This window comes from Alosa pseudoharengus, unplaced genomic scaffold, assembly GCF_046254945.1.
Source record: "Alosa pseudoharengus isolate Yale_2024_CS ecotype anadromous, Long Island Sound unplaced genomic scaffold, YU_APseudo_1.1 YU_APseudo_1.1_scf_21, whole genome shotgun sequence".
Lineage (NCBI taxonomy): Eukaryota > Metazoa > Chordata > Actinopteri > Clupeiformes > Clupeidae > Alosa > Alosa pseudoharengus.
In genome coordinates, this window is record NW_027468674.1 from 29,890,298 (window position 1) to 29,909,114 (window position 18,817).

Here is an 18,817-nt window from a genome sequence, read left to right on the forward strand (position 1 = left end):
CCAACCATCACGTGTCCCGTAGCCGTAGCTATCAGTCATGTCATTTTTAATGTAGTCCAATTCTCTTGTAAGTTGCTGTCCTGCTTATTGTGTTGACTGGTCTTTGTGGTCAGTGGTATTGGTTTTTTTTATGTATTGGTTACTTGTTGTAAGTGGTGTAGGTCAACATGGTGTGTATGTATTTGTTTGTGTGTGTGTGTGTGTGTGTGCGCTTATATGTAAATTACACATATTTAACTGTGCTACATTTTTAGCTATTTTTAACATGAATGATTTACTTGTGCCATTCTTTATCATACTATAGGCCTGCATCTATGATGTTGTATTGTTGTACAATGTCATGGTGAAGAAAGAAGTTAGACTTCTGTTAAATACAGGAGCAAATAAAAGTATTACAAAAGTTGTGTATTTCACTATGTGTCTTAATTTAATTTTTTGTATTTTCTAAAACAATAAATAGTCAAATGCCTTTAGCCTACATTTTGAAATCATATGAGATTGACTTTATTCTAGCCTAGAGTCAAGGAAATGAAAGGAACATGTATAGCCTATTCATCCAAATGAATGCTTTAGCCCTTAGATAGCCATAGGCTACTTTTTATAGATCTTAACATAACAGACTTAGCCTACAGTTTGACATAACAGACATCAGAGACTACTTCAGAACGACGAGCTGCGGCTGACCTGGGAGCTGCTAGCATCTAACGTATAGGTGCCTGGAGCCTGGATTGAGTAAGGAACTCTGATAACAACTTCCCAAACTATGAAACAACACACTGTAAAAAAAATCTACCGAGATGCTGATCAACAAGATCGCCCATTGCTTCAGACTGTGCTTCCTGTGTGCTTCAGAATGCCAGTAAATTCTTCGGGTTGGTCAGTTATCAAGATAGGTTTGTGCAGTTTCATACAAGTCACCTTGGACATTTTTCAGCCGGTTAGATAATGGACTAATTTAACATGAAATGTTCTTTTTAAAATTATTGTATTTTTTATTATTTGTTCATTTGTTTGTTGTATGTCTTGGTGTCACGGGTACGCTGGCGCAGGGGCGTAGATCCTGGGCCCTATGCATTGGCAGTCCTGATGGGCCCCCATAATAAATATAATAAAATATATTCCAGACTTCATAAGGGCCCTCCCTCCCCTTGGGCTCTAGTTAGCAGTACTGGTTTTACCCCAAGTCTTACGCCGCTGGTGACCATGCCACTCCGTCCAGTATCTTTTGTACTGTGTCAAGGTCTTGTATGCAGAGCGCTTTGGGTTGCACTTAGCCTGGCCATCCCCTTGGTCTACGCTTCGCTTGTAGTCTGGAGGGAGATGAAAATCGAGCGGAAGTACGTAGGAAGGCAAGGCCAGGCTAGGTTGCACTCTGTGCATACAAAAATGCGCTATAAATAAAAGTGACTTGACTTGACTTCAGATGGACCCTCTAAAGCAGCGGTCCCCAACCACCGGTACCGGGCCGCAGGACATTCCTAACCGGGCCGTAGCCTACGACATGAGTTTTTTTTTTAAATGCATGCAAACTAAACTAAATTTAATTCGCAATAATGTCACGTTTTTACATGTCATAGGCCTATATGCAGTTGTTTGATTGCACGCATGTTTGCATTTTGCAAGGTCTATTTTCTTATGTCTGTCTGTCCCGCCTTCAACACTTTTACATACAGTATTGCCTTCAGCGCTGCGCAGCCTCAGGTCAGCTCACTTCACTTGATCAGTTCTTGGCGAACGGTAGTGTCACACGAAGTTAGCTAAACTGCTAGAATGAGCAACAAAAAAACAAGCATCTTTAGTAGGTCACCGGCCAGAGTGTTTGGGTTGAGAGCCGCTGCAGAGATTTGTTACAGAAAAAAAGTCACCGTTAGCTGCACATTTTAGTTATGAGGACTGGGTGTCAAAACTCGCTTACCTGTGTGACATATTCGGGTTGCTTATTAATGACCTCAACCTGTCACTCCAGGGGAGAATGACGACTGTCTTTAAACTGGCAGATAAAGTCGCTGCATTTAAAGCCAAGCTTGATTTGTGGGGACGACGAGTGGACCGGGGTGTATTTGATATGTTCCAAACATGTAGTGGGGGTTTTGGGAGAGACTGAGGCAGGGCCCATTCTCTCGCAGCTGGTGCGCGATCACCTTGTTGCGCTTTCAAATGAGTTTGAGCGTTGCATCCTCCAAAGATCCACGGCAAACCAATGAGTGGGTCCGCAACCCATTTGTCAATATCCCGAATAGCCTAGTCCTTTGTCAGCGCAGGAGGAAGAGCAGTTGCGAAATTGCAAATGACGGTGGTCTTAAAGCAACACCAAATAACTTTTCATCTGTCGCACGCACTATTTGTTTATCGAGCACCGGCTTTGCAAATAACAATGTCCACAGACAAGGTAGAATAAGTTGCATGTTTTTATGAAAGTACGATGTATTGCGACATCAGATGCCAGTCAAATTTGTAGTTTCTCATGTCTCATTCCATCGAACTACAGATCCGCTACCCGATGCAGCAAACTTACATAGTGCGGTAATAGCCGATAGAGGGCCGCGAAGCGAATGCAGAAAGTGCCGTTCACCCTGTTACGAGTTGATGAACCACTGAAACGATTTTGGAAATATTATTTTAAGGTACAAAAAACTCTTTGGTGTTGCTTTAAGAGTGTGTAAGGAAACCCCTCTGGCGGGTTTTTGGATCAAAACCAAAGCAGAATATCCCGAGATAAAAGCGCTGAGAACGTTTCCCACCACGTAGCCTATCTGGGCCAGGTTTTCGACAATGACTGCAACTAAGAACAAATTGCGCAATCGACTGGACATTTCAAACACACTGAGGGTGTCACTGTCTTCCATCACCCCCAGATGGAAGCTTCTTGTTGCAGGGCTCCCACTGATTATATTCGTAATGGAGGCTACGTTTTTGTTGTTTATGCATTGTTATGCATGTTCACACTTACAGATGTAGCTTCAAGTTGTTCAATATTCATAGTTCATATTGTTCAATTTTCACTTCTTCAAGTTCACGTTTTTCACAAGAGATCGTTACCTTCACTGTTCATACATAACTGGAGCTAGTTCTTTTTTAAGTAATGCATGCACAACACATATGGAACATGGAACCCCCGAACCCCCCGCCGGTCCGTAAAAAAAAAAAATAGGAATCAAACCGGTCCATTGTATAAAAGGTTGGGGACCCCTGCTCTAAAGGGCCTCTTCAGAAGGTCCCTCGCACTTTGAAATACACTACATTTCCCAGCAGTGATCTCGGGGTCGACGTAGAACGTAGATGTTACGCACTACCGTTGAAAACAGCGGCGGTCGCAGTCGCGGGAGAAGCAAGATTTGTTGTAATCATCCTTCTGAAGGCTGCAGTTTGAGCCAAACTCGCTAAATCTAGGTTGTTTTTAGTGCGTGAGAGATAAGAAGATACAGCGCACAATTGTATAATGTATTTATCGTTAACGCCACATCTTTGTGCAAGTAGAAACATCAACAGGTGACATTGTCGCGGTGAACCAATTAAAAGCTAACGTTAACTTTTCTTGCCTAACGTTAGTTAACTAGCTATCGATAGATAGGACAGCTAGCTAGCATAGGTAGTTATTTGCGTGTTTTGGCTCGTCAGTCTCACTGGATTGTGCTGAGTTAACTTATCCTCAGCTAGGCTAGTGCTAGTTACTTGCTGTCTACAGGGATCGAAAAAAGTTATGTCTTCAAGGGGTAAGGAAAATGTGCAGGACACTAACATTACCTAACTTGCTTATTGTGCGTGTTCAGAGAAACTTAACGTTAACGTCACTCAGTGTTACCCAAGATCCTTTTATTTATGTCTGGTGGTGGAGAGTACATCTTAGTTAACATTAGCAGTGCAGAATGTTTTCATCTATTGCATGACGTGTGTAACTGTATAAGGCTGAGAATACATTATCCAACAGGGATGATTACACGCCCGTGCAGTATCACTAAATGTCAAATAAACAACAGGACCAGATTGGCGTTACTGCGCTCTTTTAGGTGTTCTATTGCTTTATTCATATTTCATTATCATATGATCATCACTAATGACTAACAGTAGCATGACTGCCAGCAATGCTGGTCTCTGAGCTTTGAGTGATGTTAAATCTCTACCTGCTACCTTATTTTCCACAAATTTAACCTATACCATTAAAGTGGAAGTACATGTGTTTATTATGTTATGTTTAAAGCACGGGGTTGGTGAAACCCTTGTGATTACAATCAGATGTAATCTCTTGTGTTGTGATCTGCCCCTGGTGTTCCCATGACACCCACAGCCTGGCAACATCCTTATGTCAACATCTTCAAACATGTGCACGTGGAGGAGTGGAAGAGATCCAGCCGAGAGGGAGACGTCACTTCTTACATGGTACCTTACTAAACCTTCCCAACATTCACCACTATGTCTATTTGTTTACATGGTAATGTTGGAGCCACACCTTTTCATCTTTGCTGTACAGGTGTATATAGCTGAGATGACACCAGTTGACTTTGTCTCTCATTTTGACCACTAACCTTCATTTAAACATTACTGTTACTGTTCATAAATCATGATATCCAACAGCTGTTATTCACACGCACAATGCATCTGGTTTGTAGCATGCCAAATCCTGAATATTCTACATATAATTTTAGACCAACATCAAGAATGTTGTTTGCATCACCTCTCGTGCTGGAGGAGTGGTTGACCCAGTTCTGACCCTCCCGCTGTTGTGTGCCTTTTCCTCCGCAGGATAAAACCCTCAAGTGCTCCGTGTTCCGGATCCGTGGCTCTGTTCCGGCCAGTAACTACATCCTGCTGCCCAAGAGCAGCAGCCAGTCGCTGGGCCTGACTGGACGCTACTTCTATCTGCTCTTCCGGCCCTCTCCAGGGAAACACTTTGTGGTGCACCTGGACGTGGTCGCAGAGGTCATTTTTTATGATAAACCCGTTAAGATGAAGCATGCCATTTTGAAGGGGGTCCATAGCACAATAACACTTTAATTGGTTGATTGATGTGCTCTGGGAGCATGTTTGCCCTCTGATTGACTTCATCAGATCAGGAAGCAAATGGCTTGTGAGTGCATACATGCATGTGCTGCTAACTTGTATGTACTGTATTCAATTGTGTGTGTGTGTGAGTGTGTGAGTAGGAGGGTCAGGTGATCCGGGTGTCCTTCTCCAACATGTTCAAGGAGTTCAAATCCAGCTCCACCTGCTTGCAGCTCCCCTTCATCTGCGGCTCAGCACAGGGCTCTGTGTACGAGAGCACGGCACGCACGGCCAAACAGGGTAAACAACACACACACACACACACACACAATGTCAATACAACAAAATGGTTAAACATAAACAATTAGGGTCACATCACTGATATTTGCACACACAATCTGGTACAGCCCATCCCCAATATTTAAAGAGATGCTCTTTCACATGCAGAGATGTTTACACACACACACAGCGGACCTGCCAACCTGTACGCATTTTGCGTATCAACCACGCATTTTCATATCAAAGTACGGCTGTACGATTTCGATTTTTTTACTTAAAACTACGCAAAAACGAGCAAACATCCAACTTCTCCGGAAAGCTCCATGGAGCGAGCATGTGAATTAGAATCTCTGCTGATCTATTTCATGCAAGGGTTAGAGAAAGAGAGAAAGTGACAATTGAGAATGACAGACAGAGCATAGTGATTGGCCTGTTTGGTCTTCGTCCAACGGTGGGTTAAATGAAAGACTTGATGAGGTGAGCTTGTGTTCACTCGAAAATTTGCATTCCCCCAGCCGTTTTGCGAAACTAAAAATATCCAAAGAGTGGGATGTTGTCTTGGAAAGTTATTACTTGTTCAGCACTTATTTCAGTTAGCATTATATTTTCCATGTGTCTCTGGTGGTTACAGTAAAGTTTTCATAACCAAAATGCTCTCAGGGAGCTCAGATATTTCCAATTCCAAATGTAACCATTTACAATCAGTCATCTGTATTAGTCAGCATGTAAGAATTGAATATTGAATGTATTTTCGAAAAAAAAAAAAAAAAACATGTAGGCTTTTGTGTGTTAAAGGCACCCTTAACAATATTTTGACCGTAACATTATGTTTCCAAAATCATTTTGATGCCACATAACCTGATAACATGACAAACGGCACTTCTGCCATTGTCTGAGAGGCTATCTCTAGGCGATTACCGAACTAGCAACTTTGTAGTTACGGGTAGGAAACTACCCCTTTGGCTATCCCCTTAAACTGCTTTTAAGGGATAGCCAGCACCCTGACAACAGCAGATGTCCATAATCCTCTATCTACTTTAGCCTATATTCAGGTGTATTAAATATGTTGGCATATCATGAGGGATAGATGTATTTCTTTACAAAAGAAATATCTAATAATAATGGATTGAAAAGAGGTAATAATAGACCAGACATGATTGAATAGATATAAGTAAATGGACAACATATCCACATCAGTCCCCATCAACACAACTGTTTTTCACAAGTCAGGATTATTAAGCTCTAAAACAGATTGTCAAAATTGTAGAGCTACTGTAAAAGATTCAGTTTGCATTTTCAGGAACACCTTGGATCAAATTTAGATAGATATGCGACCTTAAAGATGGGTCACTATCCAAAATGTATCTTGTGTATGGCTATGTCTGTTTTTGGCTGCATGCACGAAGGCCAACGTGAGCAATTTTTTTTTTTCTCAGCATGAGGTGCTACTCAAAAAAACATTTCAAGGTTGGAGAAACATTAAGATCACTACAAATTGTATCGGTTTTATTGATGGTTTTTGATGGTTAAGTCCTTGTCAATATTCACGCAGTCAGTCGCCTGCTGCTGTGTCTGGCCCCCCGAAACCTCCTCCTGGGGACGGAACCTTTGTGGTTCTCTCTGGCACTCCACAAATTGGCTTCCCGCTCGGCCTCCTCCTTCCTGTCTCCAACCTCTGGCCTCAACACTATCTCCTTTTCTCCTTTGTCTTTCAGTCCTTCTGAAGCTAAACATAATGGGGGAACAATTTATTCAAATTCAATGCTGAACCATTTTGATGTTTTAAATGTGAGCATACTTTTAACGTAGCCCACTTATTGCTCCGAGCTCAAGTTGGTTCTGGTGATGCAAGGCTACTTCTTACACTCAATACAAGCAGATGTCTTCTATATCTAATAAATTTAGATATTTTACATCATCCCATTGATCAAATGGTAGTGAATTAGGCGCTCTGCTTGACAGAGTGGCACCCTTAAAGACTAAAAAAAGGCCCTGTAGCAAACGGACACCTTGGATGAACGAAAATATCCATGATCTAAAAAGATCATGTAGAAAAGCTGAGAGAACATGGAGAAAAACTAAGTTACAGGTTCACCGTGCCATTCTAAAAGAAAAAATAGCAAATTATAATAGAGCTATTCGGAATGAGAGAAGGAACCACTTCTCTAAGGTAATTGTTGAAAACAGCGGAAACTCTAGGGTGTTGTTCTCTACCATTGATAGGCTATTGCATCAAACACCTTTTGATACACTCAGTCAGGCATCCTCTCTAAGATGCGAAGAATTTGCAGACTTCTTCAAAAACAAAGTCATTTCTATAAGGGAGGCTATTGGTAACACAAGTAATATGTTTGATAGTACCCAAAAACAGCCTCCAAAATTAAGGTCCTTTAGCACTATTACTCAATCTGAGCTTGGTAAAATTATAACTCAAACCGGCTCCTCAACATGTGTTTTAGATCCAATCCCTACTAGATTCCTCAAAAAAGTATATGATAGCTTAGCTCCCTTTATTCTCAAGGTAATAAATACCTCATTAGAAACAGGTATATTTCCAACTGCTTTTAAAACCGCTGTTGTGAAATCTTTACTTAAAAAGTCAAATCTTGACCATACCAATCTGAGCAACTACAGGCCTATATCAAATCTACCGTTCCTGAGCAAAGTACTTGAAAAAGTTGTTTGTAATCAGTTAAATACCTTCCTCAACGAAAACAGTATCCTTGAAAAATTCCAATCAGCAATTTAGATCAAATCACAGCACAGAAACGGCTCTAGTAAAAAATAGTCAGTGATCTCAGACTGGCTACTGACTCAAACAAAGTCTCAATCCTTATTCTTCTGGATTTGAGTGTGGCATTTGACACCATTGATCATAGCATCCTAATTCACCACCTTGCGAAGTGGGTGGGTCTCTCTGATAATGCTCTAAACTGGTTTCAAACCTACATTACTGGTAGAGATTTTTATATCAGTCTAGGAGATCATGTGTCTGAAAAACATGACTTGCCTTTTGGTGTGGCCCAGGGGAGCTGCCTTGGTCCCCTGCTATTTTCCCTATATATGCTTCCATTGGGAAACGTCATAAGTCAGCGTAATGTAAACTTCCACAGCTATGCAGATGATACCCAATTGTATATTTCTGTGGAGCCAACTAACCCAGATGGCCTTTGCTCCCTCACTGCATGCCTAACCTCCATTAATCAGTGGATGAGCAAAACATTTTTGAAACTAAATGATGACAAAACAGAGGTACTTTTGGTTGGACCAAAACTAAAGCGAGATATTGTTCTTAGTAATCTGGGGAACTTGGCGCACCAGGTCAAACCAAAAGTAACAAGCCTCGGTGTCATCTTAGATGCAGAGATACGTTTTAAGCCCCATATCAGTAACGTTACTCAGACAGCCTATTTCCACTTGAGAAACATTGCCAAAGTGCGGCCCTTTTTAACTCAACAAGATGCAGAAAAACTAATTCACGCCTTTATTACTAGCAGGTTAGACTTGCACTTTTCACTGGTCTTCCCAAAAAACATCTAAAGAAATTGGCACTCATACAGAACTCTGTGGCTAGACTTTTAACTAAGACTAAGAAGAGAGAACACATCACCCCTGTGTTGGCTGAACTGCACTGGCTCCCTATTTCCTATAGAATTGATTTTAAGGTTATGTTAATTACTTACAAAGCTCTGAATGGCATAGCACCTTCATATATCTCTGAGCTTTTAATATCTTATCAACCACAAAGGAAACTTAGATCATCCAATTCTAATCTTTTAATCGTACCCAAAGTGCTCCACAAACAAAGTGGAGAAGCTGATTTTATCCATTATGCCCCAAAACTATGGAACACCCTGCCTCTGTACATCAAGCAGGCGAGTTCAGTAAATATTTTAAAAAAATATCTGAAAACATACCTGTACAGGAAAGCTTTTAGTTAACTCATCTTATCCTGTAGACTACTTTTTCAGATTATTCTACATCTGCTATTATTGGAGGGCGCAGCCAGCCAGAAGCAGATGGGCTCCCCCTATTAAGTCAGGTTCTGCTCAAGGTTTCTTCCTGGAATATGGGAGTTTTTCCTTGCCACAGTTGCCATATGGCGTGCTTGTGGGGGGTAAGAGGGTTAAGGCTGCCAGTCTTGTTGATGTTGATGACATGTCATTTTCTATATTTTTGATATGTTGCTGAGTGGATCATAAACGGCCCCAGCAATGAAGAAAGGTGATTGATAATGACTGACTGACTATTATTGTGTTACATGCTTCAAATGTAAAGCACTTTGAGCTGCATTCTGTGTATGAAAGGTGCTATACAAATAAAGCTTATTATTATTATTATTATTATTATTATTATTATTATTATTATTATTATTATACTCACCCAGAGTCGAGTCCACTTTATCTAGGAGACTGTCGAGCACAGCTGTCACATTGTCATCCCTCTGTTCTTTTCTCTCAGAGTCTTCCAACTCTTTGTCCAAGAATGCATCAAGGTCATTAAGAACATTTAGGACGTCTTCTGGGATTTCCATGGGCAGAGTTAATCCTTCTGCCCTCTCCCTAGCCCTCTTGTCCAGGCCAATTCTGCCATCCTTGACCTGCTTCAGCTCCTTTATTAGGAGCTTTTGGAGTTCCTTTTTGGTCTTTTTGTTTTTATTTTCATCCATGTCTTGTCCATGTCCATCAACGTTAACCCCCAAAGCCTCCAACTCTGTCTTTAGTTCCTCCAGTCTGTATTTTTTTACGCGCTTCTTAATGGCTCTACCTAAACTGTGCTCATCCTGCCGTGCTGCTAGGCAGCAGGCTAAGAACCAGCAGAACCACATTAAAATCAGATCACCAGAAATCAAAGTCCGAAAAATCAATTTATCAACAAATCTGAAACCAGCCAACTTCTACACAAACTCAAGAAAGAGTGAACAAAAGTTCCAGTTTACCCTGTGCTATGTGTGTTTATGACATTCTGATGTTGCTTAGCCACCTTTGTGATCCTAAACGGAATGGTATGATGCAAGACTATTGTTACCAGTTAAATGCATCATTCAATGAAATCTTTGTGAAAGGTGGTAAACAAAAAAAGTTATTATTTTCAGTTACACGCTCAGCTTAAATTTAGATATTTGACATTAATAAATGAGTCAACTACAGTATATGTTGCGCTGATATTTGGCTGCACACATCTAGACCAAGATGAGCTGAAATAGTTGTACTAAAAATATCTGTTCTGGGTTGGCAGGTCTGACATAGCAACACTCCCTCACACACACATTTAGGCACACACACACGTATATATATATATACTAGGGCTGTCAATCGATTAAAAAAAATAATCTAATTAATTACATACTCTGTGATTAATTAATCTAAATTAATCGCATATATCATTTTTCATTGAATAATCAGCATTAGTGACATTAAAGTTCAAAAACTCTTTTATTATTATTTTCACTGTTCAAATAATGGCCATAATCTATGATATGACCTAATATGCTGAGGAAATAAATTCAAAAGTGCTTCGGGAAGAAGTTTTTTTTTCACATACAAGGCATTTCAGGCCACAAATATAACCTAGGGGACACAATGAAAATAAATGAACACTACCCTCAATGTCAACACTTATTTCTTTGCATTGATGTGCGACTATAGAGTTGATGAACTCCGGTGATATGCAAATTCCTCGCTGCAGACATTGCAGAGGACTTTATTTTCAACACTTTATTTTTATCAACACCATCAGGCCGTTTTTTAAAAGTAAATGTTCCAATCAATGATCCAGGCAGCACGTTATCTTCTCTCTCCTTCATTTTACAGTCTATTTTTTACTGACTAGAACGGCTCGGGGTCAAAGGTCATACGGAATTGATTAATCTGCACTCATTTTTTTAATCAGTTATTTTTTCTCAAATTAATTAATCGAAATTAATCAGTTATTTTGACAACCCTAATATATACTCACATCCATCTGGGATCGGTTCCGTTGAGAGTGATTTCAGCACAAGATTGTATGGTAGAGCCAATCATGACGCAGGGCGGGAGTTTCATAGATGTGACGTAGCGTAGAAGCTACTGTGAGACTGTTCTCAGCGTCACGGGTTGGCTTCGATGTGAGTGGTTGAAGTAGCACGTCAATAGATGATGGACAAGTGGCTTATCCAATCTTATGCAAGGATTTTTTTAATAAGGCCCAGCCTTCTGAAGCACTACTCCAATGGATCGATCCCAGATGGATGAGTGGAGCTAGGCGGAACGAAATTCATCTGGCGAGAGTCAGGTTAGAAAACCTCTACATTGGGAGTAATGTAGTTTTGACACCAATGGTGAAAACCTCTACATTGGGAGTAATGTAGTTTTGACACCAATGGTGAAAACCTCACATTGGGAGTAAAACCCTACATTGGGAGTAATGTGGGGCTCAGTGTCAACCTCAAACGATTTGGTTGTGTCCTGCTGGCCTCAGACGACTTTCTGGTCTATACGTTAGACTGTTTTCATAGAGAAGCATGAATACAGGGGATACATTCTGAATAGTGTGCATGTGTGTGTGTGTGTGTGTTTGCAGTTGCTTTGTGAATTTGTGTCTGTTTGATCTTGTTTTTTGTGTGTGTGTTGTCAGCATGACTGAGAAATACTCAACAATATAATGCTCCCGATGTGCAAATTGGCGACTCAGCTTGTGTGAAATATGTGTGTGTGCAGGGCTCTACAGTGCGCCCATTTCACTCGCACATGCGAGTAAAAATGATGGCGTGCGAGTGCAAAAAAATATTTAGGCGCACTGGTGCGAATGACTTCTAACCATGTCAATGTTTCTCTACAAAATACACTGCAACATAGAATCACGTCGCGAATGCAGCATAAAAACTACACCTCCCATCAACGTTAGCAATTTCGCGTTGTGACTCGCTAGTAGTCGCTTCTATCAAACCCAAGAGCGCGTAGAAAAAGCGTAAAGTTAGAATAGCCAGCCAAGATGCAAAGATTGAAGAAATTAGTTCTATCCACCGAATTCATCGGATATAAGAGGAACAGGATGAGATTCTGAGAATGCAGTGAGAGAAGAAAAGGTAACCTAACATGCCTTTTATCCCAGTTGACGTATTGGCTGCAATATGCAAAATATAGCTGTAGCGAACAGGCACAAAAGTAGCCTCCTGTAATACTCCCATTATATTCAAAGGTAGAACGCTACTGACAACTCCAGGCTTCCACGCATGCTTGTTTGTTTACACCGAAAACAAGCTAAAGTGCAAAACGAAAGTAGGCCTAACGTTTGCCTACTGCCCCCATCAATGCAGATGCATTGCAAAAAAAAAAAAAGGATAAAAAATATATAGGAAAATAGAACAGACTGAAAATAAAGTAGGCACTGATCTTTAAAATCCTGTTTCCTGTAGCCTAAATGCTGTCAGTCATTCTTAATATTCGCAATTGGTGCACTGGCATGTTTAACTGTTAGCTGCAGTGTAATGTTAGATTATGTGTAAGTTAAGTACAGAAGTGACTGTGCGCCCAAATTTTTGTCTGTGCTCCTAAATTTTTTAACTTGGGCGCACAAGTGCTCCTGGAAAAAAATGTTAGTGTAGAGCCCTGGTGTGTATAGGTAAACTGAAAGGCAGAAGGCACAACTGTGTGTTTCATATCTCTACTGATGTGTGTGTATGTGCTTTTGTATGCGTGTGTGTGTGTGTGTGTGTGTGTGTGTGTGTGTGTGTGTGTGTGTGTGTGTGTGTGTGTGTGTGTGTGTGTGTGTGTGTGTGTGTGCGTGCGTGCGTGTGTGTGCATGTGCGTGCAGGTCTGGTGGGACCTGCTCCGGCGTGTGTGCGCTGGGTGTGTTTGGTGATGGACCTGCGTTACCTGGTCTCTGTCTACCTGAACCGCCGCTACAGCCACCTCAAGGCCCTGAAGCTGTGTGCCAACATGAGCGTTAAAAACACCATGACCAGCGACCTGCTGCTGGACCCAGGTGAGTCTCACACACACACACACACACACACACACACAGTCCTTTCTCTCTTTCTCTCCCTCTATCTCTCACACCATGCTGTTCCTCTCATCCGTCTCACCTCTCATCTCTCATCCCTTTCTCCTTCCTTCTCCTCTCCCTCTCTTCCTCCCCCTCTCTACAGGTGTGTGCTACTCGGTGGTGAAGCGTGGTGGTGTGGTGATGGAGGAGGGCAGTGCCCCGATGCCCAGGGAGATGAGCTTCCCCGTCCCCAAGGGCTGCACCTGGCACGACCTCTATGACTATATCAGGTCTGTCTGTCTGTCTGTCTGTCTGTGTGTCATATCTTTTTTAGATTAATCGTAGTGCTGAGCGGTATACCGGTTCACACCGTATACCGGTGTATATTTTCGGTATGATATAGATTTTCCGGTGTATTTGATTACACAACGTTTGGAACGCTGCGCTGCGCGACAGTGTTTCAGACGGGACTTTTTTCACACGCACGCATGGTGCCACTGCGAGGAATAGTGAGGGTAAATACAAAACACCTTAAGTTTTTCCCCTGAGGTATGACCCTCAAGGCTTAATTTCTCCTTAGGTAAGGGGTTTATTTAAGGGTGTTGCACAGAATACCTTAAATTGTTTCTTTAGTTAAGGAAAAACGTTAAGGGATACTGCATTGAAAGGGATTTACCGTCACGAAAATTCTATTGAGATTGTTCAACAGCTGTAACCTTTATATGGCTCTGGCTGTAACTAGCTGGCTAGTAGGTGATGTCGTTTTAGCAACCCACCGAACACAGTGAAGTTTAATGATCTTATCATTCATCTCACCTTAAGAATATTCGCTGAAATTATCCAGGTAGCAAGTAAAGCATGTTATAGACATGCACTGAGCAATACTAGCTGGCTAGTTAGTAGGGGTGTGAATCTCTCATGTAAAAGACGATACGATTCGCATCTAGATACATGGGCACAATTCGATACAAGAAAAGATACATGTTCATAAAAAACGATTCAGTACGATTCGATGCGATTTGATGCAGTTCAAGAATGGAAATCATTCTGAAAGATTTTTTATCATTTGCTCAAGGTGCACATTAATTTTATATTATCAGTTATCATGGTCATGGTTGTCAATTAGGCAAAAAATGTGTGAATATGATTATCTAAACTGAGGTTTGTTTCATATATTGAAATGAAAAAAGAATAGTCTACATTTCAGTCAAACACAGCAGCCAAATACAACATTTTTTTATAGACTTTATAGATTTTATAGAGTTATATCTGATTGTTTTCATGGAGCTGTAGCCTTGTTGAGGTAAGACAATACCGAAATGAAATAAAACAGTGCTTAAGACACTCTTGGCCTTTTCTCATATAGCCTACAAGAATAAAATTGGCCTACATATCAATGAACTTTCTGGGTTTATTTTGTTCCAACGGTAGACCTAATGCAGAAACCTATAATGCCACAAGTCTATCGTTGCTGTTTAGTGTTTAATTTCGCGCTGGATTTTAAAAAACAAAAGAGTAAAAACTGTAACACAAACGACCGAGTGCGAGTTGTCACGTGCTTAAGTTGCAGTAGATGTATGGGTAATGAGGTCATTTGACAACTTTGGGCAATGAATGTAGCCAAAAACGAACTGCATTACCCACAATTCCGTGCCACGTATAGTTTCAAAACCGGACGTGGGATGAACGCGCTGCTTGGAACGTAAATGAGAGTCTGAGCGAGCAGAAAAGGTTGTAAACCAATTCGTAACAAGTAAATCGATATAACGACTGGTTCATTTCAGTTTTATCTTACACGTTAAAAACGGATACCGATACGTATCGGTTAATCTTTACACCCCTGCTAGTTAGAAATGATCCTGACTGTCATCACCAAAACAAACTTTTTTGTTAATGTTTTGCCTAGCGAACCGAACCGAAGCTCATGGCAGGCTAACAAGACATCCACATCCACATGAAGTTAACGTTAGCCTACCACTAACGTCATGTAAACCACACAATAACAATAAGGCATGTTTCTGATAGAGTAAGCATATTAGCAGAGAGGTTTTATTTTAAATTGTATAATTTTCAAAAAAGTATAATTATTGCAAGTTGCACTACTTTTTGTATTGGTTTTATAGGCTACAAGATGTTTGTGAAATTTGCACAGTAAAAGTTCTGTATTTTGACTGCAATTGTCTTTGCATTCTGATTAGATTCTTCTTTAGAATCATGAGTGGCTCTTTGTAAACAGCATCATTTTCCGGGGCCATGCAAAACTGCATTACCACTAGTGTGGAGTTAGTACAGTTGAGACAGTAAAATAGACCATCCTTAGTCAATGTACTGCAGCAATTCCTCTCTCAACCTGTAGAAAATGCTGTGAACATCTGATTATGCATGGAAAAAAATACTGTCATATACCGTGAAACCGTAAGAATTTTGAAAAATACCGTGATATACATTTTTGGTCATACTGCCCAGCACTAATTAATCGCTCAAGACTTTTATCCAAAGCAATATGTAACTAAACTATGTTACTTATGTCCTGTAGTTACGTTTACATTAATGCTATTTGTATGTATGGTGTTTGTGAGAAAGTGAACCTCACTTCTCACTGTTGTGTTTAAAGGGAAGGCTGACGCGGGGATATTAACGTATTCGCGTTCATTTTGTTTGTAACGTGGTTAGTCCGCAATTTCATTCACAACACTCAAAACTCATTTGTCACTGCTTTATACTATACAACTTTATACTTTACCACCTCCATGACATGTAGTGCGGTACCCACTATTTCATGTCCCATTTACTACCTGTTTCTGTCTAAAATCCTGGTTAACTCATACATACTATTACTCACACATTTCCTGGTTCGCGGTCCGGGTCGACTGTTCCTATGCGGATGCGCGCGCCAGAATGAATTTCATCAAGCCAGTACCTTTCCGGAAATGTTGCCATCTTTGCTGCCATTGCTACTGTGGAGTAACACGCTCTGGAAATTCACAATTTCGTCGCCGTTTAAAAAAAAAAAAAAAAAAAACTTAGTCCAGTCCATACAACTTAATTTCAATTTCGAAAGAAATACTGGACTATGTTTTGAATTGTGAATTTCCAGAGCGTGTTACTCCACACGACTCCTACGGACTTTCCCCTGAAGATGGGAGCAAAGATGGCAACAAAGATGGCAACATTTCCGGAAAGGTACTGGGTTGATGAAATTCATTCTGGACTCTCTATCCGACCACATAAAGACCTCGGGATACTTCGGTTTGGCTTTAGGGACCCTCTACTCACCACCACGTAAGTGTAATGTTGTTTGGAACTGTAGAAGAGGTATAAAAATAGCGTTTTGTAGCGGCGAAATGACATGCCCGGGTCACTTCCAGGCTAACGAGTTTTGACTAAAAACGGTAAAATCGAACTTTCTCAAAACACATCCGAATGACATGATTTGGATGTCAACTTAACGTATGTACTCCCAATCATCTGTAAATTGATCTAAAGTGCATTTTACCCCGGATAATTCCTTTAAGTATAAGTAAGTATAAGTATATATACTCTTTTGATCCTGTGAGGGAAATTTGGTCTCTGCATTTATCCCAATCCGTGAATTAGTGAAACACACTCAGCACACAGTGAACACACAGTGAGGTGAAGCACACACTAATCCCGGCGCAGTGAACTGCCTGCAACAACAGCAAATATGATTTGAACTGAAAATACTGAAAATATGACCAAAAACCTTTCATTTGTCATAAGATTTCTTTGACATGTAAACCATTGCCTCCTACTATGCAAACGTTACGTTAGCTGGACATACCAGTCTTGATTTGATAGCTAGCAAATTATGCTGATGGCAATACTGGTTGAAAGGTACATTTTGTGTGGAAATGAATGTTGATTACCAGTCTGTTTTTCTTCTGGATTGCTTTATGCTGGGCATTCTCAGCCAAGTGTGTGCCTGAAACGGAAATCAATGCAGTCTATGTTTATATTTGATGTGTGTGTGTGTGTGTGTGTGTCTGTGTGTACAGGTTCCCCTCTGACGGAATGAAGATGCCATTTGATTCCATTCAGAAAGGAGAAACTAACCAAGCAAAGAGTGAGAGACATTTTTCTCCTACTTAGCTTTGCACTATTACACACTCACTCACACACACACACACACACACACACACACACACACACACACACACACACACACACACACACACACACACACATACACACATACACACACACACACACACACACATTACACATTCCACCAGTGATTGTTTTGTCCAAAAATCTCTTCACACACACTTGCACTCAAAAACACTTATATACACACGTTTGTGTGTGTGTTTGTGTGCTTGCAGCTGACGTCCGTGGTAGCCCAGATAGGCAGGAGAGTTTGTGTGTGAACCTCAGCAAACCTGTTCGCGACAGAGTCTCACTCATCCAGCAGATTACCACTCCCAGACCTGTAAGAACTCTGTCCGTGTGTGTGTGCGTGCGTGCGTGCGTGCGTGTGTGTGTATGTGTTCTTTCCTGGTGGTGATTGTATGTGTGTGTGTACATGTTGTCTGCTGTGAGTGTGTGTGTCTGTCTGTCTGTGCGTGTGTGTCTGTGTCTGTGTGCCCACATGGTTTCAATGTAGTGTGTAATCTCCGGCAACACCAACCGTTTTTAAAAGAAACGTTGTATGATTTCCTCTTTAATCTGTGTATATATGATATAGAGATGGGGTTTCTGACTGAAAAACAAAACAAAGCAATGTTGTTGCATCTCCCTTATTTGGAACTCCTTACTTGGACACAGAGACGTAATCTAAATCATGCCGGTGTCTCTCTCCGTTGCTCTCTGGAGACGGTGAGGGTCTCCGTCTCAGTCTAAGTGAGTGACAGGCTTAGTGGGGAACAGATGGAGGTGTGATGAGACTAACTCAGCAGCATGAAACCCTGCAGGAGAGCCGCACCACAGTCTGGCTGCCCACTCACAAACTTTCTTTGATTTTGTGTGTGTGTGTGTGTGTGTGTGTGTGTGTGTGTGTGTGTTCCCTCCTGGTTGTGTGTGTGTGTGTGTGTGTGTGTGTGTGTGTGTGTGTGTGTGTGTGTGTGTGTGTGTGTGTGTGTGTGTGTGTGTGTGTGTGTTCCCTCCTGGTTGTGTGTGTGTGTTCCCTCCTGGTTGTGTGTGTGTGTGTGTGTGTGTGTGTGTGTGTGTGTGTGTGTGTGTTCCCTCCTGTTGTGTGTGTGTGTGTGTGTGTGTGTGTGTGTGTGTGTGTGTTCCCTCCTGTTGTGTGTGTGTGTGTGTGTGTGTGTGCGTGTGTGTGTGCGCACGCACGCACCTGTCTCCCCAGCGGCTCAAGCAGAAGAAGGTGACCCTGTTGACCCCATCTCTGCCTGAGGTGGCGCCGCTGAGCACCATTGGTGCGGGGGGAGACGGTGGGGGTGTGGACGACGGAGGGGTGCACGTGTTCGCCCCGCCCACGGACCAAGACCAAGACGTCATCACTGTTCGCTCTCCAGTCTCGCAATCCCACTCGCCACTGCTGGAGGTGTGTGTGTGTGTGTTATAAATTAGTTCCTCTTTGTGTCATGTTTGGAGAATTTCTGTCGGGACTGGGCTG

At 41.5% G+C, this 18,817-nt stretch overlaps 1 protein-coding gene across 1 annotated transcript in view; it reads left to right on the forward strand.

Moving 5' to 3' along the window:
- Positions 1–3,332: 3,332 nt before the first annotated feature.
- The window catches only part of wdr90 (WD repeat domain 90), a 53,121-nt gene continuing 37,636 nt past the window's right edge, over positions 3,333–18,817 (forward strand). Inside the window, 9 exon segments of the mRNA XM_076298546.1 lie at positions 3,333–3,713; positions 4,286–4,377; positions 4,741–4,917; positions 5,142–5,280; positions 13,054–13,224; positions 13,388–13,514; positions 17,241–17,308; positions 17,568–17,674; positions 18,548–18,745. Coding sequence (XP_076154661.1) covers positions 3,701–3,713; positions 4,286–4,377; positions 4,741–4,917; positions 5,142–5,280; positions 13,054–13,224; positions 13,388–13,514; positions 17,241–17,308; positions 17,568–17,674; positions 18,548–18,745 — 1,092 coding nt within the window. The 5' untranslated portion in view covers positions 3,333–3,700.